Genomic DNA, 23,693 nt, shown 5'->3' with positions numbered 1-23,693 from the left:
CTCTTCTGATCCAATCTGCACCCTAACATATAAGTAAAAGTGCATGTTGGAAGATCCAATAATGGATAAAATGTGGTTTCTCCTTCAGTCTACTACATACAATGAGGTGGTTGTTGATTTTAATATGAGAATATTCAAGATGACACCCACCTCACTTCCGCTTGGAGGCTGTATAATCTGGAAGTCTGTGACCAAGGCCTGCCAGCTCATTTTGCATCATGGGTAGAAAAACTCGTCGTAAACTTCACTGAACTCCTCACTGGTGCATATGCTCTAGTCTAGCTGCTGCTGTGCCATAAACTCAATATACCTACCCACCTGGACTTCTCCTTGCAATTAATTTCTTCCAAACCAACATGACATTAATTAAGGTGGGGCAAAGGGGGAGAGAAAATTTGACCTGGTTGTGATGTTTATTGCTTCAGAGCCAGGCTGGCTCAGTAGAATTACTGCAATTTCCTAATTCCCTGAATACTACCCTGTTCTTTACTGGAGTGTTCGCCCACTACAATGACTGCACCAGTTGGTGATCTTTCAAACTGACCTGGCCAACTTTTCAGTTTCCAAGCAGGATGCAGGGCCTGAAGTGAAAAGTGCCACAGATCAGTTCCTATTACAGCCTAGTAGTGCCCCACGAGCGAGCTGTGTTTCCCATGAAAGCTAGTAAAAAAGTGCTGCAATAAATACTTGCAGATCTTTCATTTAGATACAATATACATATTGTTTTTACAAGCAATATAAATATTATAAATAATACAAATTTAGGAAATATTCTTTGTCCAAATCGTGCCAGAATAAAGAACAGAACAGCTGATTTTTTAGTCATCCCATTAAAGCTGTAAAAATACAATGTGAAAGACTGTAAGCAGTTCTTAATGGTGTCTGATTAACAAATGAATGGTTTATTCCATACCCTTTAATTCTAATCCAAGATGCTCTGCCAATGCAGAAAAAGAACAAAGAAGAAAAAGAGAAAAGAGAAACACATTTGTAAGAAAGAGATTTCCAAATATTTTTAAAAAAACATAAACCATGCTTTGTAGTTAGCGCAGTTTTGCTTTCTCTGTTTACTATCACCGGAGCAATAACAAAGAATACTGTATTGTCATCAGTATAAAAAACACCAACATTATATAAAGGAATGTCTAGACAGATTTGCATAGATTAATGGCAGTTAATTAGGAACTTTTATCAAGAAGAGGCACCTCTAATAGGATCTGGATGGTGATTTTAAGAGTTTGAGTGGGTGGGTGGAAAACACACATACCCAGAGTTATTTTTACTAGACAGATCTTAGCTGCTCACTATTCTTGCAAAACTGAAGGACAGGATTTGTACATGCAAGTCTGTTTTACAAATCCAGGTAGTGGATCTGTATATACACAAGAGTCTGGTTATGTCAAGCACAAATATTAAAGTACAACCCCTGAACAACTTCTGGAGGATAACTGAACTTGACATCTGAACAGTTGCATCTGTAGCAAAACAAAACTGATAGGAGACAGATTTTCAGCCATATCCTAAACACATTTGTCCTCTTGAGATCAAAGGGACTTACTTCTGAGAGATAATATGCCTACGAAGATCAGGCTGTAAGGCATCTTTCACAATCTATACTGAATGAAGAAATCAATTTGTTGACTAAACCTAGAGTCGTTAAAAGAATGGGTGTTGTCTCCGATAAATAGCATTCTGCATTATCCACACCACAAGAGAAACAAACAAGAGAGACCACAAGACAAAGGAAACACCTTGCAGAAACAAAAGGTTAGCCAGTTTCCCTCCAACAATAGCAACCAAGATGAGGCCACTACCCGCAAGCCCCTGTCCTAAATGATCTTAAAAAGCAGAACCATCCTGCAGACATAGACTTTGTTTGATTGTGGCCGATATATTTAACTAAAACACAACCTCCTTTGGAGGTTATCTTGGCTATTTTGTTATCGGCCTACTGTTTTCCTACTGACACCCCACCCCCACCAAACCTGCTATTTGCTAATTGCTACAAATAGCAGCTGGGGACATTTTCAGCAGGAAATTGAAAAGGGGAAGATCTCCCTCCCCCTACATTCCCAATCTGGATCCTCCCCAACCCCCAAATGGCTGTTGTTAATTTAGTTTAGTTTTTAAAAAGAGGATCCAAGAACAGGATTAAAAATATGTTTAGCCCTAATTGTACACACTAAATGTTTGGAAAACATGGCCTGAGGGTACATTTGTACCACAGAAATATCACAAGTGGGTTAGCACATCTAAAATGTCATGCAAAAAGTAGCCAGTACCCCAAGGCACTATGGTACAGCCTGTGGAAAGAGGCAATGTTTCCAGTAGTTGTTCCCAAACTTCAGGCATCCTCATAGGAAGAACATCACAGCAGTCTGGAACATTTTCATTATGAAGGGATAACACTTGAAACTTGAGGGGATCTTTTATAACTTATATTGTGTGTGAAAGAGGGAGGGAGGGAGGGACAGATACTGGTGTGTGTGTGTGTGTGTGAGAGAGAGAGAGAGAGAGAGAGAGAGAGAGAGAGAGAGAGAGAGAAAGAAAGAGAGAAAGAGAGAGAGAGAGGATGACTTCACATTGTTCAAATAATCTCTCTTCATTGTTTTTGATATGTTTAATTCTCTCAAGTTATATAATGCATACATAATCCCTATTGTGACTAGTTGTAGTCTGTGGCTTGCTTCCCTCCTCAAGTGATCTCCCCTGCATTTTTTTCAGATCTTATCCACAGATTTGATATCAGTCTGAGATAAAAAGCGAGGGAAAGTGTACGCCACACTGTCTCAGCTTTAGGTTCCCCCTAGTTCCTTGCATGGCTCTCCCAAGGCATTTTGCAGCCTGAGGTAAAAGACAAAATGGCATCACGCTCCATTCCATTTGCAGAAGCTAACTGGACCGGCAGTTGAATCTTAACTTCAGCACTGGAGAGGCAACAAGGTCTACCACACCTGAGGGCAGCAGGGCAGCTTAGTGGATACAGGGCATGTTGCACAACACACACACAGCTCTGTCCTTCAACAAGGCAGAGAATGGTGTCTTTGCCACCCCTCTCTGCCCTTGAAGTGGCTGCCTCATTCTGCCTAATGGCAGGGCAACACTGTTTGCTTGTAAGAATAATGGACTATGTTCTATGCCTAGCACACTTCTTGAACCACAATACCTGATGGAACGCCTCTCCCGACATGAACCTACCTGTACACTGCGCTCAACATCTAAGGTCCTCCTCCGAGTGCCTCCTCTGAGGGAAGCTTGGAGGATGGCAACAAGGGAGAGGGCCTTTTCGGTGATGGCCCCCCAACTGTGGAATGATCTCCCTGATGAGGCTCGCCTGGCACCAACACTGTTATCTTTTAGGCACCAGGTCAAGACTTTTCTCTTCTCCCAGGCATTTAAAATCATTTAACAATGCTAAGTTTGTTTTTTAACGGACCCCCAGAACTGTTGTTTTTAAATGGATACTGTTGTTTTTATACTGTTTTTATGTTTTAAAACTTTGTATACTTTTAACGTTTACTGTTCTTAACTTTTGTAAACCGCCCAGAGAGCTTCGGCTATGGGCGGTATATAAATGTAACAAATAAATAAATAAATATAAATAAATAAACCATTGGATAAGACATGAAGACAAGAAATGAGGATGGTATAGGACTATTAATAAATGGCCAGTCTTATAAGGTTTACGTAAAGGTTATTGGCATAATATATGTGAGGTGCTTTCAAGACTTTAACATTCAACATAAATGCAAACTATTAGAAAACCTGCTGCCATCCCCCAGAGAAGGGTTATGTAATTCAGTGAATTTTGTTTTAAAGAAATTCTAGACTCAACTCCTCCCGCTGTTTAAAAAAGGATTCATGTCATTTACAAATTGACTCATGCAGCAGAAGTCTTGGAAATGCTATGTTAGGGTGCCCTGTCAATTTAGCAGTAAACACACTCTACAGGCTCACATATTGTGCTTGTTTAGAACTTATCTTCCAGGCACCTGCCCTTGCCCTTGATTTCACACACACACACACACACACACACACACACACACACACACTCCTCTTCCTTTGCTGTTAGTAGAAGAGAATAATGGGATATACATCAATTCTCAGGATGCAATTATCCAATAATATCTTCTTAATCACACAGCAAGTTAGCTCATAAAGAGAATAATATTAGTTTCAACCTGAGGATTATTACATAATTAAACTTCAGTGATTCCAATGTGCAACCCATACTAAAGTTTAGATAACAAAATCTAGCTGCCCCATTCTCTATCTCAAGTAGCTGATAGTTGCCCAATCACATTTACAGAACAACCCTAAGCTGCATCTCAGCGAGTCCCAGTGCCTGAATCGCTGAGGTACCCAAACCCTGCCGCTCTCTGCAGGATCTACAGCCAGTCCCTGAACATCCCCTGGCCTGCCATGGAATACCTCATTTGCTCTCAGTCAGATGTTGGAAAAGAATTGCCACAGACATTTCCAAAGCAGCTCATAAATAGTTATGAGCCATTTGGGCTGCCTCTCCCGACAATGCTCTTCCTGCATTGAGCAGGGGGTTGGACTTGATGGCCTTATAGGCCCCTTCCAACTCTGCTATTCTATGATTCTATGATTCTATGAACCTACCCGTACACTGCGCTCAACATCTAAGGTCCTCCTCCGAGTGAATCCTTTTGTGAATGTTGAATTTTAATACTGAAGCATTAAAAAACTGTATCTAGAATGTGTGTGTGTGCGCATAGGCTCCAGGTTTCCCATACTTTATTTCTTAGGCTGATATAGGGAAGCTTGGAGGATGGCAACAAGGGAGAGGGCCTTTTCGGTGGTGGTCCCCTGACTGTGGAATGATCTCCCCTATGAGGCTCGCCTGGCACCAACATTGTTATCTTTCAGGCGCCAGGTCAAGACTTTTCTCTTCTCCGAGGCATTTAACAGCATTGAACAATGCTAAGTTTGTTTTTTAATGGACCCCAGAACTGTTGTTTTAAATGGATGCTGCTGTTTTTATGCTGTTGTTTTTATATCTCTGATGGTTTTTAAATTTTGTATACTTTTAATGTTTACTGTTTTTAGCTTTTGTGAACCGCCCAGAGAGCTTCGGCTGTGGGGCGGTATATAAATGTAATAAATAAATAAATAAATAAATAAATTATTCTGCAAGGCATTCTTGTCCAATTAGAAGAAAGATTGGATCTTCTGCATCTTCAGCACTGATGGCAACACTCTTCTTGCTACATTTGTCAACTAATCATCACGCTTGTGTAGGGAACAATTTGCTTGGTTCCCATTTATATATACACTTTTAGGTTCTTTCCCATTTGTATGGCCATTGATGAAATAACAAAAGCTTGGCCACACAGAAGACATGTGATGGCCATATCAATTATGTTATGGATCCTGGAAGCCCAGCCATCTCCCAGTATTCAAATCTGGATAGAGGTGTGCTACCTAGAGAGAGAGGAGTAGGGGAAACCAAAAATACAGTTCTTTTTTAAAAAAAATTCTCTGCATAAGAATTATTTTTTCATTTCAATTTTATTCTTGTTGTTTGATGTTTTCTCTACCCAGATATGACTCTCATTTTTGTAAAACTTACTTCTGGAATCTACTGTCCCAGTAGTATATGTTGATCGTGGAAGCACTAAGTAGATGTAGTTCATTTTGTCTGCTTACATCATGTATTAAATTCTGATTTATATTTATATTTTCATTTCTGGCCTTTTTATTTTGCTTGCTTTTGTATCTTTTAATTACAAACAAGGCATTTTTTAAAAAAATTGTAATAAACACTGAAGAGAGATATAGCCCTAGATTACCTTGGCAAAATATTTTGGGACAACCATTTGTTAACTAAGAAGATTGGAGGAAAATCACATTTGCTTACCATTGGTTCTCTGCCTATGCATTTGTTCCTCATTACTTCCTTTTTTGAAAGAGGAAGTAAACAATGTGCACATGGCCCATTCAGAGGGCCGTTTTGATCACGCTGCTTCTCCTGCACATAGCAGGAGATAGTGGCAATTTCTGTCTTTAAAAATAAGTTGGACTTACTGGGATTGTTTTTTTTGTTGCACGAATAAGTCTAGAGTGCCCAATAATGAGCGTGCAATAAAACACTCATCTGATAGAGCTCATCAGCTTTTCTTGAGCTACAGTTTAGTAAATGTAGACTTCATGTTGAAATTAAAGAAACAGAGGCAGAGTATAGTTTCACCTATTACAACGTTTATGAAAAATGCTATCAAAAGATTATTTGGTTATTACATCTCTATTTCAGCAGGCACCTTTGCATTAAAAAACAAACAAACCCCAAATGCCTTTCTTAATCCAGCATTTTTGAACTAACTACAAACTTGGTCCCAAAGCAAAAGGTTCCAAATTGGACTCAAAACCATCACTGAGTACAAACATGTGCTTCAGGGTGAATGTCACTTCTGAAAAAGCAAATACCGTGAAAAGCCTAAGTGAATATGCTGCTATGCAGGTTACTGAAAGGCTGGGTGTCCAAGGGGTTAACACTGTCTCCAAGCATCTGCACAGCACACTTTGTGCTACCAAAGGGGTATTTAGGCTTGGGTGAGTCAGCGCAGGAATATCTAGGCACTGGGCCTAGCAACAGTGCTGTAATTTTGGTCTAAAATGCCATTATGTGGGTCCTAGGTTTACAGCCCTGGCACACTGCAGTGTTACTTTATGCCTCGCTGTTACGCTGTGCACTGTTTGCTCCAGTGCCACTATGGTGGGCCCTTAGAGGATCAAATGTGGCCATTTATTAATTCAAAACTAAGTGCAGACTTCCTCTAATGACCAAACTGCTATAGCTCCAAAGACAAAGACAAAAATTCCCTTGCATTATGTTATGTGATCTCATGAGCTATGAACTGGGGTGGGTGTTCAACAGAACTAGTGTCTTAAGCTGACTCAATCTTTGCTAGATTTAGATTTTGCCTAGACTATACACCACTAGTAACTTCTGTTCAGATTAGAACTGTTTATCAATAACCATTCAATCACACGGCAGGAGAACGAAGGCTTCAAATCAGAAAAGAGATGCTTTAAAGGTGTCACACAGTGTGCTATGATAAACCAGAAGAGAGAAGTGGAAAGAGACATACTGGAAAAGCTGGCCATTGCGAAGTTCTGACACTGGTCTCCTGTGAATTCATTCGGACACCTAACGAAAGAAAGAAAACCAGAAAGAGAGAAACAAGATAGCATGATATCCAAACAGACAGAAACAAAGGCCCTTTCTGATGCCAACTTAGTTCTCTTTCAAGATTTCTCCTGATGTGCTTTTGGCTGGTCCCTTACCTGTCTTCTCTAAACCTTAACCCAGATATTAACTCAAGAGAACACCCTCACTAAACCACTCTAAATCCAGCGCTGTACCCAGGAGATTTTAAGTAGTATGGTGCAATTTTTTGTCTTCAAACATACTTTGCTTAGGATCTGGCATGTACAATCGCAAAGGCAGTTTCTCCAAACATCTCTGTCCGAAGAATCCATTTGGACATCTGGAGGAGGAAAAGGGGACAAATCACAGAACAAGGCTGGCATCATCCTTGAGGCTATGGTTAGAAATAAAAGTGCACAGCGATGAATAATAAAAAAAAGCATCTCATGTAAGCTACCTGGTTTTAATCTTTGCTGTGTTAGAGGGGGCTTCCTAGCTCCTGTTCTGTGCAATTGCTCCATCCCTTCCCCAAGCTTTCTGAGTTTGTAATCCTCCTCGTCACCAATAAGCTTAGGGCAATCTGCTTCAGACGAGAAATGGGATACTGGTCACTAACTCATGTCTAGGGATTTAAATGACTCCAGTTTCTAGATGGGGCATGCAATGGTGTTTGGTGCGGTTTCCAATTTTTCATCGAAATCATGTGTGATGTAATCATGACCCCTGGGACTGCCAGTCTGTCACTCATGGTGTTTGATGATGGATTTCAAATCATCAATGTAATCAGTGGACTAAGGAAAGTATAAACAAAGGAATAAAAGTTTCTCCAATCAGTAACACAGAGCTAAATGCCTCTCCTCAGCCATTATCTAGCAATTGAAAGGCATATGTGAGAGCCATAAAGCCAGCTGGAATCTCCTTTGGCCAAAAGCGATTTAACAAAGAAAATACATGGTTGGATAGAAATGTCAGTATTTTTAATAGGCATCTCTTCTATCCTGAAGATTGCAATCCTGTTCACACTTACCAGAGTATGTCCCATTGAAATCAGGATTTACTTCTAAGTAAACATGCATAGAATTGTGTTGCATTGCTCGGACACATGTTAAAAGGCATGCCTTGGGCAAGCAGAAAATCCAAATGTAGCAAGGCTAGACAGACACCACCAGCTGACTAACAGCTGGGCAGGCTTGCATAATCTTTTAGACATAGGACTTCCTTCAAAATAGTGCTGAATATACACCTACTCCACTTTCCATACTATTTTATTTCTGTACCATATGAATATAATGGTTCTTAGCAAAAGTTATTATTCCTCCATTTCTCTGGCCTTCCTCTCTGATTGCATACATACTGTGGTAGGCTATCCCATAAACCCTTGTAGGTTGTTTTCTCCAGTTTTATGCTACCACATCAGCTCCAGCCATAACAAAGAGAAGGTCTAGCTACACATTTCTTCCCACTTCAAGCCACCCAATTACATTCCCCAGTGTGGACCCGCCCACATTAGCAAATTCTGAGGAAGAAGTTGCACTATGACCAGGATTTCTTTTGAAAGGTTTTGGCACCATTTAAGACAAAACCCAGGGAACCTTCTCCTTCATCAAGTGAGACCCTATGTCAGTGGTTCCCAAACTTTTTCAGGTAACCGCCCCCTTGGTTCCACAAACTCATGCCCAGTGCCCCCTACCCTACACTACAAAAATCATTATTCAGAATAGTGGTTTTCAACGACCCACTAAGGAAGATAATAATAAAATTCAAAACCGTAACAATTAATTGAATATTTATTCAAAATCCAATTACATCTTTTCCCTCCCTCGGCAAGCCTGGGGTGGGTGCTTCCCATTTAAAGGGGCTGTGCTCCTCTGGATCCTGCTGGTCTGGGCGCCCGGGCTGAGCAGCAGCAGCGGCGTCAGCCGGGTGGAGGAGCTGAGCTGAGGAGCTGAGAATGAAAAAGGGGCAGTGCATGGGAAGCAACCACCGCAGGCTTGCCGAGGGAGTGAAAGGAGAGCGAACACCTCTGTTTTGCAGCCGGCATGGCGGGGCACACCAAGCAGAGTATGTCTCTTCATTAGCATTTTGGTGCTTTTGAAACATTTCAATTCACTGTTAAAAGGACTTGTCTTAAACAGTATTAATACATGTGCGGATTCTTCCCCTATATGGCTTGGGACCAAACTACCTTCTCCCATAAAAATGTCCCTGGGTTTTAAGACCTTCTGGAGAGGCGCTTCTCGGAAAAGACCACCTTGAGCGCCTCCCTGCCGCCCCTTTGCCTCTTAGCACTCCATGCTGCCCCCTTGCCTCTTAACGCCCCCCCATGGAATCCCCCCCCAAAGGGGGCAGTACCGCCCACTTTGGGAACGACTGCACTATGTGTTACTAATTGCACCAGTTATGCTTTTGGACTAAATTCATTTCTCCTCTCTTTTATCAGTGGATATATATCAAGATCAAATATGTATCACCAGCTGCAAATTCATTGAATTTTAATATTGCCTGAATGATTATATTTCCATTTGCTTAGTTTATTTGTAGACAAATTTAATTGTAAAGACTTTTGTTCAGATTGTAGAGAAAATACAAAGTCCTCCTCCAATTTGCATATAACACAGAATAGGGGCAAAAGATAAACTGGAAGGAACAAAATGTTCTTGGTTATTTTTTTAATTGCATACAATATTTATTGGCTTATTAAGTTCTAGTCACAAAGCATACTGGCAGAGACGCCCGGAGGAAAGCAATAGAATTTGGCTTTTTTGCCAAACCAATTGCAGTTGTATTAAGGACATCTGAGTGGAAAGTAAGGAAGGGGATCTCTCAAATTATTCAGGATTACAAAATCTCAAATACATTTTTAAAAGTGTTCTTCATCTTTAAAAAGACATTGAAAAGAACCAGCAGCTTCATAGCTATGAAGATATAAAATTATTCATGCATATAAATTTGATCTTGCATCCCTATAGAAAGCAACTGCAACAGCATGTGAGAAACAGGGAGAGCAAACTCAGTATTCAAAATGCAAAAGGGTGTCAAATGGCTTGAATGTATGGATTCTGTTTTCCAGAATTAGTCCAGGATCTGCCATAGATCCCCATAAAAAACAAACACTACGTGCAAAGAACCTTGACGTTTGTGTGCTAACAACACCCATGTAGGAACACATTTAACTTGGACATCTGGTGCATAAATTCTGTAGCTGCCTTTTTTTGAAGTTGGCTGAAATGTGATGGCTGGCCAGAAGAACTGATGTCCATGTGCAAAACATGACACACAAGAATATGTAAATGCAAGAAGTGTTCAATTATTTGCTGTACTTTATGCAAATGTGAAAAGCTATGTCACGATGCATCTTAAATAACAAATCCAATTCAAAATCCTACTTGCATTTATCAGTCAACAATGTATGCCATTGTCTGAATGTTTCTAATAAAATGTTTATTAAATCAATATTTTTAAACTTCATTTTTATTTGATCCTTCCTCCAAGGAACTCAGGGTAGTATACATGTACCCTCCCTCCTCTTATCCTTGCCACAACCCTGCTGAGCTAGGCTAGGCTCAGAGACGGTGAATAGCCAAAGGGCACCCAGGGACCTTCACAGCTGAGCAGGGATTTGAACCCAGGTCTTCCTGCTCCTAGTCTGATCTTTTTGTCAACTGCCCAGAGAGCTTCGGCTATTGGGCGGTATAAAAATGTAATAAATAAATAAACAAATAAATAAATAAATAAATAAAATCTTCTATCCACTACACCCTGTTAATAGTAACAGTAGTTAAGTTTAGTTCTTCTACCAAACTTGATTTTTTTAAAAGAAAACTATATTTTGCCACCAAAATTATCTTTCTATATGCATTTATTCATGAGTTACTCATACTCTCATTCACCTAGCAGCCATCCTGGAAAATTGCAGCTGCAGAATTCATGCACCAGAACGAGCTTCCTACCCAAGTTAAATGTTTTTCTACATGGGCCTGGAACACATACAAACTTCAAGCGAACTCTCTGGACATGTGTACTGTATATAATTAAGAGGGTTCCATGGCAGATCCAGGACTAAATAAAGCTACAGAGCAATCCTGAATACTGGAGACCAAATCAGAGCAATCTTGAAAATGACTAATGTTAATACAAGTGCTGGGACAAAATTATTTCACTTGGAACTGCAATTAACTTTGTACATATGATGAGGGAGAGCGGGCACTTGAGGTCAGGAAGAATATTTGCAAACAATTCTGAATCGTGCTTCCTTCAGATTCCTCCTCAGAACTCACCTCTTTGAAGCACTTGCCTTATCCCGCAATCCTCATCCTCAACTGAAAGGAAGCCTAAATATATGTTACTGTGCTGGCTCATGTTCTTCTCTGCTTGCCTTTATTTTCCCCATTCCTCTCTGTTGTCTTGTTACCCTTGATTCTCACCCTCTCCCACACACACACACCTGTAATATTTTTGACTACAAGCATCTTGGGGCAGAGACTTGTCTCTCTTTTTTCCTTGTTCTGTAAAGCATCCCTTCTTCTACCGTATTTCTTTGATTGTAAGACGCACACTAATTTCAGTACCACCAACAGGGAAAAAAAAACCCCTAAGACACACCCGCAATTCTAAGACGCACCCCGTTTTTAGAGATGTTTATATGGGGGAAAAGTGTGTCGTAGAATCGAAGAAATAGGGTAGTTCCTCCTTATTTCTGGTATCCTTTTATCTATACTTCCTCCTCCTAGGATTGCTGGCTCTGACTATGAAATAAAGGTGAGTTTGAATCACTGCACCTGTGAACCAGTACACATTTGAAGCAGGATGCCATAAAGGAGGGCCAAACCTGAAACTGAATTGTGAAGCATCTGGAATTGTGTCAAGTAAACAACATTTGTATCCCCCCTCCAAGAAATTAGCAAAGAAGAAAGGCGGGGAGGCTATATTTGCACAGAAACAACTTAGGGTTTTGTTTAAAAAGTGGGGGAGAGGATAGGACTGGCCAGAAAAGGGAAACTGTAATGCTACTGAAAAAGTTTGAATCTTCTTAATGAGATACGAATATGTGTGAAAGGGCAGGAAATGGAGGACTACTAATCAGTAAGCAAAACATGAGGTGAGGCACAGACTGGAATTGGAGATTGCGTAGAAAGCCATAAGCCTTGACGGATCGTCGAGATCTGGCGGCTCCCCATTTTTTTTTAATCTGGAGCAGGAAGAACCTGGGAAAGATTTGAGGACTGGGCTAGACAGGAAGCACTTGGAAATTCTGGATGTATCTTTTAGGAACCTACATCAGTTCACACCTTCCAGAAGAAACAGAGAAATTTCACTAATCTTATCAAAAGTCTTTTGGCATAGATGTTTTGCCTGAAGAAGAATGAAATTCACCTTGAATTTTGCCTTTAGAATAAAACTCACTGTTAACTCTACTTGAGTCCATACTCCCATTGCCCCTTCCAAGTCCAACACGCTGCCTGCTGACCCAATCCAAAGTATCCGGGGGCACCATGATATGAGGCCATTAGAAAATGCTCACAGATATCCCCACCCATAATCAACAGTCTGATTTCTCCACATGAAGCGAACTTGGTTCTGCATCACAAAGACCACAATGCAAGCCAAGCCTATCCCACTGGCGGCCTTCAGGTAGTGGCAAATGAATAAAAACAAAACAGATATTTGGGATGGATGAAATGTATTTATAAAACCAGCCATGTTTTATGTCTTTTCACACCTCTTGTTGGAAGGAGTGGGTGGGAGGGATGTTCTTCCTTATTTTTAAAGATAGACACAAGTATTGCATTCGCTCTGTTTCACACACATCCCTTCGCCAACATGGTGGGAACCTGGAGATTTGTGGTGTTTTTGTAATAGCTATCTATTCTGACTATAAATTTACAACTTCAGGATGAAATAGCAAGTGAACAGAGAGGTAGTTCTATCCCAAAGCAGTCTCAGCCCCAAAGAAACAGACTCAAAGTTCCAAGATATTGTCTGCAAAGCAGCTTCAGAATCTTATAACTGCCTTCTCTCTCTCTCTCTCTGACATCACAATCATAAAAAGTATTGTTTATCAGAATAGCATTTTTCAAATTCATAACAGACTTTACAGCAACAAAAGCAGAAACAGGAAATGGGAAAGGGAAGGTATGGAGGGGAATGGGTAGGAAAGGGATCAACATTCAGTCCCCAAGAGGTGGCAAAATGCCATCAATGACAGTCAAAGGGCACTCAGTGGGCATACATGGCCACACATTATCATAAAACTCTTTTATCTCTCCTCATATATCCTATCTCATCCAGGAAACTGGCCACCCTGTCAAGTAGACACCTCTTGTATTTCAGTTACATGGAACAGCTCAATGAGTCACCACTGACCATTGTAAATTATCAAGCCAGACCAAATATATTAAGAGAGATGCTTTACTAAGAATGCATAAAGCTGCATAAAATAACTGTGTCAACAACTGATGTAGAGTAATCCAGAACTCCAGAGAAAACTTGCAGGAGTCAAATAAAGGCCTGGCTTGATGAAAAGGAAGGAATTCCCTTCCTTTTCTCTCTTTTGGCTATCTTTGCTAAAAAATAAATTAAAAAATCCAAGTTTATCTGAAGTAAGGTGGCGGTAAATATTCTCCTGCTTCAGTTTTCAGGCCAAAAATAGCGACCCTGGAGAATGGGGATAGAAATCTTTCTTGAAAAAAAATATAGGGACAGAAGAGCCTGTTCTTTTTCAGTCCTATCCAGTGCCTTGCAGATCTACTGTATATGCAGAGAAAGCCTCATGGCAGCTGTGGATCTGCACTGGTTAGACGACGCAAGTGCAGCTTCGCAGCCACCATGAGGCTTCCCTACAATGCTGCAATTTGAAAAAGTCAGGGATTTACCCTGACTTTTTCAAATGGAGCAATGTCAACATGGTGTTTCCGCCGCCTGACGTCGCTCCGGGGCCAATCCAGAGTCAGCCCGGGAGGCGGTGCCTGGTGAAAGGTGACCAGCAATTGATCGCCTTCCACCAGGAAGAGGGTAGCGGTGGCTCCGGCACCCAGATTGCCACCCAGAAACCCTGCACTCCTTTCTTGGCGTCAGGAGTACCCACCGTTGCCCTGGGAGAGGGACAGTGTGGGGTTTGAGGGGGAGGCGGCATGAACCTCGCGCCATGAAGACAGCTCCCAGCTGTGACACTATATTTTCCCCGCCTACATCCTCCCTGGATTAGTCACATAGGAGATACCAGCCAATCAGGAATCAGGTAGTGAACAGCCAGGTTGACCGGGCTTCATTTTGACACCCCTGCAAACAAATGGTCATCTGAGAGTGAGAGCAATTTCCCCTGGATTAGTCATGCCAGGGGGCATACAGTGGATGGGATAGCCTCATAATATTTGGCAATGTAATGATGTCATTAAGAGCAAATGACATACAGGCAGAGAGGTAGGAAATAAAGAGAAAAGAACGTAAATGAATATGCCAACCTTTTTGCAGGTATTACTGGAAAATTGTTGAAAGAAGCCTTTTTTGGCATATTATCCCCAAACACAGTGACTATTTGTACCTCAGCCTTCGTCTGGAGTGCTCTGGAGTACACCAGCCTAAAACTGAAAGGAACGCAAGTGCCTTCCATACCTAATCGGGCATTCCCGACAACCCTCACACACTATTAAGCATTGATGTGGGACTTTCCTTGCGGGAGAGAAGGAAGACATTGGGAGAGAATGAAAGACTTAATTTGCAAGTGTTTTTGTGTCTCAGCTGCACACATAAAATGTAGGTCACCTTCTCCTTCCCAGCCCCGGCTGCTGCCCTGTCAATCAACAGCTGGTGGGAGTCTGCTTCCCCCCTCCCTTCCGGAAAGCTCTCCTGCAATGGCTGGCCCATTGGCTTACATGCAGCAGAGGCAGACAAAAGACAATCTGGTCCCATTCACTAGCTAGAGGGTGAATGACCCACCCAGCCCCAACACCAACACCAACACCAACACCACACACCTTTTTCTTTGTGAATATAACATTTCAAAGTCTGTATAAAATTCTCAAAGCCTTTGGGATGGATAAGGATATAAACTGAGTGAATGATCGCTGGCTGGCTGAATGAAAGTGGCATTCACCGAATACATGGAAGTTACCACAGTTATGTAAGCCAATTCTTACATATGTAAGAATTCTTACCACTCGTTAGACATTTAATGTGTAAATATATGGGGTTTTTTTAATCATGGATTTTTTTAAAAAAAATTAATCCCTTGTGTGTAAAGGGCAATCCATACATTTTAAAAGTAAATACATGAATTCTTAGCAGCTGTGGATGCATTAACCTGCGACAACTACTTCTGGATTATTATCCTAAAGCAGGAGCAGAGAGCACTTTTCACCCCGGGGGTGTGTGTGTTTGATAACGAACCTCCCAGGAGGCACAATGCCAGCAACGGCGAGCCAGAGCCAAGATGGGTGCCCCTCTCCTGCCCCACACTGCTTTTGGCTCAGTTTGACAGGCCCAAGGCAAATGAGCTATATGGCTCAATGGGAAACTGAATCCAGATCTCACTATTTCAAGTCCAACCTCTATTCACCACTTTATATTTGCTCCTGATATGAAAACAACCAGTTACAGGGAGTCAGATTCCCGCTGGACGTCAGGAAAAACTTCCTGACCGTTAGAGCAGTACGGCAGTGGAATCAGTTACCGAGGGAGGTTGTGGGCTCTCCCACACTAGAGGCATTCCAGAGGCAGCTGGACAACCATCTGTCAGGGATGCTTTAGGGTGCATTCCTGCACTGAGCAGGGGGTTGGACTCGATAGCCTTGTAGGCCCCTTCCAGCTCTGCTATTCTATGATTCTATGAAAGGAGATGCTAGAACAAAGAATATCAAAATAATGAAACTATTATGAGTTTCCATAAGGTAATTTGTCCAAGTCTATAAAGAATATCACTAGCATTTGACCAGCTTGTCTACATAGCTCTGGCATTTCAGAACATGCACATTATAACTACACACAGCCACTTACTCACATGGCGGATCCTCACATATGTGGACCTCCAAATAAGCAACATGTTAATTCCTACATATTTTTCCATGGGGAAGTGTTGTAACACATGAAGCAGCCCTTTGTCTTCCTGACATTTTGATTCAAAATCACACCCCTTTTAAAAGGGCAGGAGGTAATAGCTGCAGGTGTGACGGCAATTCTAGATCACTGACTTAACTCATAAAACTTTGGGACAGTGAACTCTCTTAGAATATATACATTTTATTATCTGAACATGGGATTTATTATTTTCTTGGATGAACGTAAACCCACAGCAGCCATATTCAACTGCATATGTACTAATGGACTCCAATGGATTCCAGAGGGCTCTGGGGGATTTTCCCACTGGTACAGCTGGTGCTCCTGTCGAAGCCCAGGTTGCTCTGTGGAATGCAGAGATGACTCAGGCAGTTGATATGATCGCACCCAAACAGCCTCTCCCTCTGAGCAGAGCCCGGCCAGCTCCTTGGTCTACACCTGAGCTGAGGGCAATGAAGCAAGAGGGGAGACGGCTAGAACACAGGTGGAGGAAAACTCATGCTGAGTCTGATCGAACATGGGTTAGAGCTCACTATCGCGCCTACTCTGTGGCGGTGAGGGTGGCAAAGAGACAGTTCTTTCCCACCAGCATTGCATCTTCTCAGTGTTGTCCACTGGGTGGTTCATGGCCTATTACACTCTGGGCCAGTGTGAGAGATGGTGGAACCTTCAGTAGCATACTGTGACAAATTTGCACAGCACTTTAAAGATAAAGTCGCTCAGATGCATCATGAATTGGACACCATGTTTAATGCAGCTCCACTAGTAGAGGCATTCAGAGCGCTGTCTGGTCCAGTTTCAGTTAGTGAGGCCTAAGGATGTGGACAAGGTGCTTGGCCAAGTCCGGTCGACCACCTGTGTGCTCGACTCTTGCCCCTCATGGCTCATTACATCAAGTAAGGAGGGGATCGCCGGCTGGGTCCAGGAGGTTGTAAATGCCTCCCTGAGAGAAGGAGTGGTGCCGGCCTCTTTAAAAGAGGTGGTAATCAGACCACTCCTGAAGAAGCCTAACCTAGACCCAGAGAATGTTAACAATTACAGGCCAGTGGCTAATATCCCCTTCCTGGGCAAGGTGCTTAAGCGGGTGGTTGCGGAACAACTCCAGGCACTCTTGAATGAAACAGATTATGTAGATCCATTTCAATCGGGCTTCAGGCCTGGTTTTGGAATGGAAACTGCCTTGGTCTCCCTGTGGGATGACCTTTGCCAGGAGGGGGACAGGGGGAGTGCAATCCTGTTGGTTCTCTTGGACCTTTCAGCGGCTTTTGATACCATCGACCATGGTATCTTTCTGGATAGGTTGTCTGGGCTGGGAATTGGAGGCACTGTGTTGCAGTGGTTCCGCTCCTACTTGGATGGCCGATTCCAGAAGGTGGTGCTGGGGGATTATTGCTCTGTGCCGTGGCATTTAGGCCATGGGGTTCCACAGGGCTCTAGTTTATCCCCTATGCTGTTTAACATTTACATGAAACCACTGGGAGAGGTTATCCAGAGATGTGGGTTGAGGTGTCATTAATATGTGGATGACACCCAGCTCTAACTCTCCTTTTCATCAAACCCAGGTGAGGCAGTGGCTGATCTGAATCAGTGTCTGGGCACAGTAATGGACTGAATGAGGGCCAATAAACTGAGACTCAATCCAGACAAGACGGAGGTACAGTTAGAGGGTGGTTCATCTGTCCAGCTAGGTGATGTTCACCCTGTCCTGGATGGGGTTGCACTCCCCCTAAAGGATCGGCTTTGTAGTTTGGAGGTGCCCTTGGATCCAGAACCGCCACTTGAGGCACAGGTGAACTCAGTGGCAAAGAGCACCTTTTATCAGCTTAGGCTGATATACCAACTATGCTCTTATCTGGCTGGAGATAGCCTAGCTACAGTTATCCATGCTCTGATAACCTCTCGTTTGGATTACTGCAATGCGTTATACGTGGGGCTGCCTTCGAAAACGGTCCGGAAACAGGACAGCACATTTACTAACAGGGACTGGCCAATGAGATCACATCATGCCAGTGCTTTTCCAGCTTCCTTGGCTACCAGTCCAGGTCTGGGCCCAATTCAAAGTGCTGGTATTAACATTTAAAGCCCTAAACGGCTTGGGGCCAGGCTATCTGAAGGAACGCCTCCTCCCATATGTACCTGCCTGGAACCTAAGGTCATCCTCAGGGGTCCTTCTCCGCGAGCCCCTGCCAAAGGAAGGGAGGCAGGTAGCTACCAGGAGGAGGGCCTTCTCTGCTGTGGCACCCTGGCTGTTGAATGAGCTCCCTAAGGAGGTTCGCCTGGCATCTACACTATATTCTTTCAGATGCCAGGTAAAGACCTTTTTATTCTCTCAGTATTTTAACAGTCTATAAATTAATTTTAAGTTTTGCTAGTGTCCCTTATCAGGAATGACGGTGCCCCTGTAAGAATATGGAAGTGGAGACGATGGAGCATATCCTTCTGTCCTTTAGCTTTTATAATCAGGCCCGTCATCTTATGATCACCCCATTGTTGAGTAAACTGTCCAGAAGTTCAGACAAATTTCATGTTTAGTTTCTGTTGGAAGATAAGTCCTCAAAAGTAACTTTGGCTGTTGCTAAATTTCTTACAGTGGCGGCCAGGATTAGAGCTCTCTGTGTATTAGACGAAAGTTGACAATAGCTCTAACTGTCTGATGTTTCATGTTTGATTCTTGTTTTTTCATGGATCTATGGATCGCAATAAAGATGTATGGTATGGTAATTTTAACTTTGCTGTTTAAAATTTGTATTTCTGCACTGCTGCTGATTTTATCCTGGTTGTGCTTTTATATTGTATTTTATATCATGTTTTTATGCTGTTGTTTTATACTTTGAATGGTTTTCATTTTTGTGAACCGCCCAGAGAGCTTCGGCTATTGGGCGGTATAAAAATGCAATAGATAGATAGATAGATAGATAAATAAATAATGTGAACATGGTCTGGAGGCATGTGATGCTACAACCATGTTGAAGATAAGCAAATCTGGGTTGGGTCAATGCCTAGATGGGAGACTGGCTGGGAATGCCACACACATTGCCTTAATTCCATGGAAGAAAGGGAGGATATAAATCTACTAACTAAATAAAATAAATAATCTCAGTGATGTTTAAATCAAATCTGATTTTGTGCTAGATTTTTTTTAAAAAAAATTAAACATTTTATTCATTAATTTTTCAGAATCACAAACGTTTTGCTTGTAGAAATGTTTTAAAGTGTTACATACAGAAATGACATAAGGATGAGAAGGTGCTTTGCTTGTGGTCACCCTTGTCCTGTCTTCTTTTCCAAATATACAAATGTCCCTCCGTTCAGTTTAGTAGTGCAGTGCAACTAGTTTGGACTCCAGCAGCATAAATGCATCCTGCATAACAATCTGCCTTGGAGGTTCCTGTCCCGATGCTCAGAAGTAAAGGAAGCCTGAAATCAGATTTCATGATCTGCCACTGCATCCAGAAATGAAGTGGCCACATGTTGTAAACATCACAAAGCACATGCATTCTCCTGCTCTGTGGTACCTCTGTTAGCATCGATGCCACTGAGACTGAAAACCATGAGGGCACTGCTCCACATGGTCATTTGTTAGAGGACTCAGGACTGACTGGTGGGTTTAAAATTGGCACAAACATACTTCAGCAGTATGGACACACCTTTGTGGGGGTGGGATAACTGCAAGGCTCTCTTGACATGGTGAGAATGTGTGTGGGATTGTCTTTCCTGCTGTGGAAATTAAAACATGATTACGAACATGCATGGAGGCAGAGGTTGGTGACAATCCTAGTGAATGAGGAACCACTGCCTGCCCCTTGTTCTACCATGACGGTACAACAAGTGCAGCAACACCCAGCGGGAAAGCCTCCTAATTAATGCCCTGCCAAAAGAATGTGATCTGTCAGCTTTTCCAAATGGTTTACAGTGCAAACCTATGCAGGTTTATTGGAAGTAAATCCCACTGTGTTTCATGGGATTTATTCCCAGGAAGGTGTGCATAGGATTGCAGCCTCAGTCTCCATAGCCCTTTTACTTGATGACCTCTCTGTAATGCCAGGGATCTTTTTTTGTGTAGACCCCTCATCAATGAAATATACCCTATCCCTATTTCAAGCCACAAGAAACTGCCTTAGCTATGTTTCAAGCAGTGATTTAGAAGCAATTGCTTTTAATTCTTTGTCAGATAAACATTGGAATGTTGTGATTTTCACTCTCCATCCACCAAAGGAAACTCCAGGTTTACTTGAGAATTACCCAGGTTTCACCATAGACCACTAGAGATACAAACATAAGCCACCCATTCCTTTTACTGATGGCATCTTTGAGTGACACTAGACTTCTGACTCTTACTATCCAGGCTTTTCCTCCTAGAAGGGTGGTAGTAGTGATTATAAATCTAGGCTTCAGGGGAAAGGGGAATGAGCAGGAAGGACTGCTTTCAAGTATCAATCATAAATGGATTGTCAAAAAAGCACTTCTAAAAAGTTGATGCATAAGACGCTGAGGATAATGGAAACAAAAGCCCTTCTGCCACAACCAGCCGCCAGCTATGCCTGCTCCTCTTCTGAGCCACTGTCATTGCCAAGGGACTAACAGGGCCTTCTTCCACAGAGCACTTACCATGTTGGAATCCAATGCTTCTCTTTTGTGATGAAGAAAAGAAACCTGTTCACTTACCTGCAGGACAGCTGATTTATGCCCTCAATGTAGTAGCACACTCCACCGTTGACACAATAGGACTTGACGGTTTCATTGCATTGTCTAGTATGTCCAGGCCCAGAGGACAGAGTTGTGGTTACTGTATGGGGGGGAAAGGACAGGTTAAATGCTTATTTTGCCATATGCCCCCCGTTAGGCGAAGGAGCTGCTAGAGGGGAAACTTCTAAAAGAGCCAACGTTGGACTATATAGCCTGAGGTTTATAGATTTATTTATTTATTTATTTATTACTGGGATTTCTACTGTGCCCTCCAGCAAATTACCAGGGCGATTTACAAATAAAAACAATTAAAGTGTACAAATAACAACATGCTAAAAGCAAAATGTATTACGTGGGCAGTGCTTAATTGGGCCCGGCTGGTGAAGAAAACAAATTAGACACACAGGCATAGCTGGGATAATAAATTAGCCACAACTTTTAGTGACTCACTTGAATGGGCTTGGTGGCAGCATAGGGCATGTGTCCTGTAATTGGCCCGCCTGCCTGCTGGCCGATTCCCCTTCCTGGCCCGCATGCCAGGAGCACTGGTGGTGGATGGCAGGGGCATACCACAGTGCAGACTGCTAATGTGAACTCCTTTCCACCATGGAAGTGGCCAGCTCATAGCCCCTTATGCTAGTCTGGTCTTGGTGCCACGTCCCCAAGGTTCCTTACATGAATTCTCACCATGGGTTAGCAGGCAGCCCAGTCCTGCTCCTCCTCACCAATGGATCCAGCTCAATGCCTATTCTGAACTCCATCACACTAGCGATTTATCACACTCTCTCCATGCCTGGTGTGTGTTTTTGCAGCGTGGTACTTACAGTATATGACATCATCCCTGTCCTGTGCTCATCTCACCGCTTCCCCTCCCTTTTCAGTGTTATTTTGGAGTGGGGAGTCCGTTTTTTCCCTTCCATGCACAATAAAGTCGCTCCTCCATCCCTTGTATTGCTGTCCTTTCGCTATATCGGACCATCCCTTTTTTTGTTGGGGGAGTGTGTGTCGAAGGACGGTCTCGCTGACAAAAGAGGAGGGTGGGGTGTTTCTCCACTCAACTGCTCAACCATGAAGGGGGAGGGGGAGTGCGCAAGCGAGGCCGCCGCTGCCTGTGCTAGGACTAGGTCCCATTCAACTCTATGGTTCTTTCTCCTAAGTAGGTATGTCTAGGTTTCCTGACCAGAACGATGTTGGCTTCCCATTGCCATGCCAACATTGACCACAAGCTACTCAGAAAACTAATTGTAATACTTTCTCTTCATGTACATTGTTTAATATGCTCTTAGGGGAAAGCACAGTGTGTTGCTTTACTGTAATTGCACAGTTTCAGGCTGCCGTACTATTGTATTTGCACAGAAATATAAAAAAAAACCATTACAAATATATAAAAAATTAACTGCATGGGGAAGGAGAACAGAGGGGTTGGGGCAGGAGATTTCGCTGGCACAGTAGCAATACAGGTGAAAAGATACATGAGCTGAAAGAGCACAACAATGCAGAGATGTGAAAGTGTCCGACGTTCAACTCGCTAAGGAAATGGAGGGGGAAACCACGGACTCAAAGCAGGGGGAAAGTAGGCTCTACGCCTACGTAAGTTGTGACGCATGTTATAAAATGAAGCATTCACAAAGAGTTTACCGATAGTCCAGATCAACTTATTTACATTGGAATTAATCTTGCAATTGGGAAGGCAAAAACCCTGCATAGTCTTTGCCAAGTGTGGATGAAGGGAAAAATTCCTTCCACGCCCCTAACTGGTGACTACTTCTGCCACTGCAAGACGTCTTATCACCAGGAGTGAGTGGGTGGGTGGGGAAGGCAGCAACAGCAATCCTGGAGCCGCACGAGAGGTCTGCCTTTGGGAGCCTCAGGCTGAACTGGAGGCAGAACAAAGGAGAGACCTCACTTTGCTGGTGCCGCCTCTTTAGCCTCACCACATCAAAGCACTGATTGGCTCAGCAGTCCCCTTAGGAGGAAGATGCTCCTGCTGAAGTTGTGCAAACACTCCTCACCAGCCTTTCTCCCCTGGCTGCCAGCCTGCACACCTCCCCAAATTACAGCTCTTCATTAAGAGGGGAGCTCAACAAAGAACAGCAAGATAAAACTACCGTATTTCTTCGATTCTAAGACGCACTTTTTCCCCTAAATAAACAGCTCTAAAAATGGACTGCGTCTTAGAATCGATGGCGTCTTAGAATCGAAGCAAAGATGAAGCTCCTGCAGCAGCCTCGAGCCATGCGAGCGAGGAGCTGGTTGGGTAAGCGCCTGGTTTTTTGTTAGGCAAATTTATTTGTAAGTGCCATCGATTTCCATGGGACTTACTCACGTGTCGTAGTCCCCTGGTGCACAGACAAGTAAAGAGCGGGACTGGAGAGTTAAGTTTACTCTTTGTTTCAATGCCCCCCCATTCTTCCCCCGCAAACGGCACAGAGGGAAAAAAGAAAAGGACACAACCATTAGAAGAAAGCACGGGGGGTGGGGGTGGAGGAAGTTGGCTGGGCGGTGAAGGAAGTATTTCTTTGATTCTAAGATGCCCTTTCCCCCCAAATAAACATCTCTAAAAATGGGGTGCATCTTAGAATCGATGGCGTCTTAGAATCAAAGAAATACGGTAGTCAGAGAAAATTTTTAAAAAGCCTTTACCCAGCCTGAAAATACATCAATGTAGATCTCAGGAGAGCTTCCCTGTGGAGAGTCGTCCACAGCTGAGACACCAACACCCAAAAGACCCTTTCCAAGTGACGGTGCCCTATGGTATATTCTCCTCACGGAGACGCACCTT

At 42.8% G+C, this 23,693-nt stretch overlaps 1 protein-coding gene across 2 annotated transcripts in view; it reads right to left on the bottom strand.

The window, feature by feature from the left end:
• The window catches only part of NRG2 (neuregulin 2), a 188,342-nt gene that overhangs the window by 24,735 nt on the left and 139,914 nt on the right, over positions 1 to 23,693 (bottom strand). For both annotated transcript variants that reach the window (XM_063130135.1, XM_063130136.1), the window contains exons 4-5: positions 20,891 to 21,011; positions 7,438 to 7,514 (exon numbers count right to left, since the gene is read on the bottom strand). In XM_063130135.1, the coding sequence (XP_062986205.1) occupies positions 7,438 to 7,514; positions 20,891 to 21,011 (198 nt within the window). The remainder of the gene's footprint in view (positions 1 to 7,437; positions 7,515 to 20,890; positions 21,012 to 23,693) is intronic.

The sequence above is a fragment of the Elgaria multicarinata genome, chromosome 7 (assembly GCF_023053635.1).
Source record: "Elgaria multicarinata webbii isolate HBS135686 ecotype San Diego chromosome 7, rElgMul1.1.pri, whole genome shotgun sequence".
NCBI classification, from domain to species: Eukaryota; Metazoa; Chordata; class Lepidosauria; order Squamata; family Anguidae; genus Elgaria; species Elgaria multicarinata.
The sequence above is the reverse complement of the archived record's forward strand: the minus strand, read 5'-3'. Positions and strand labels throughout refer to the sequence as shown.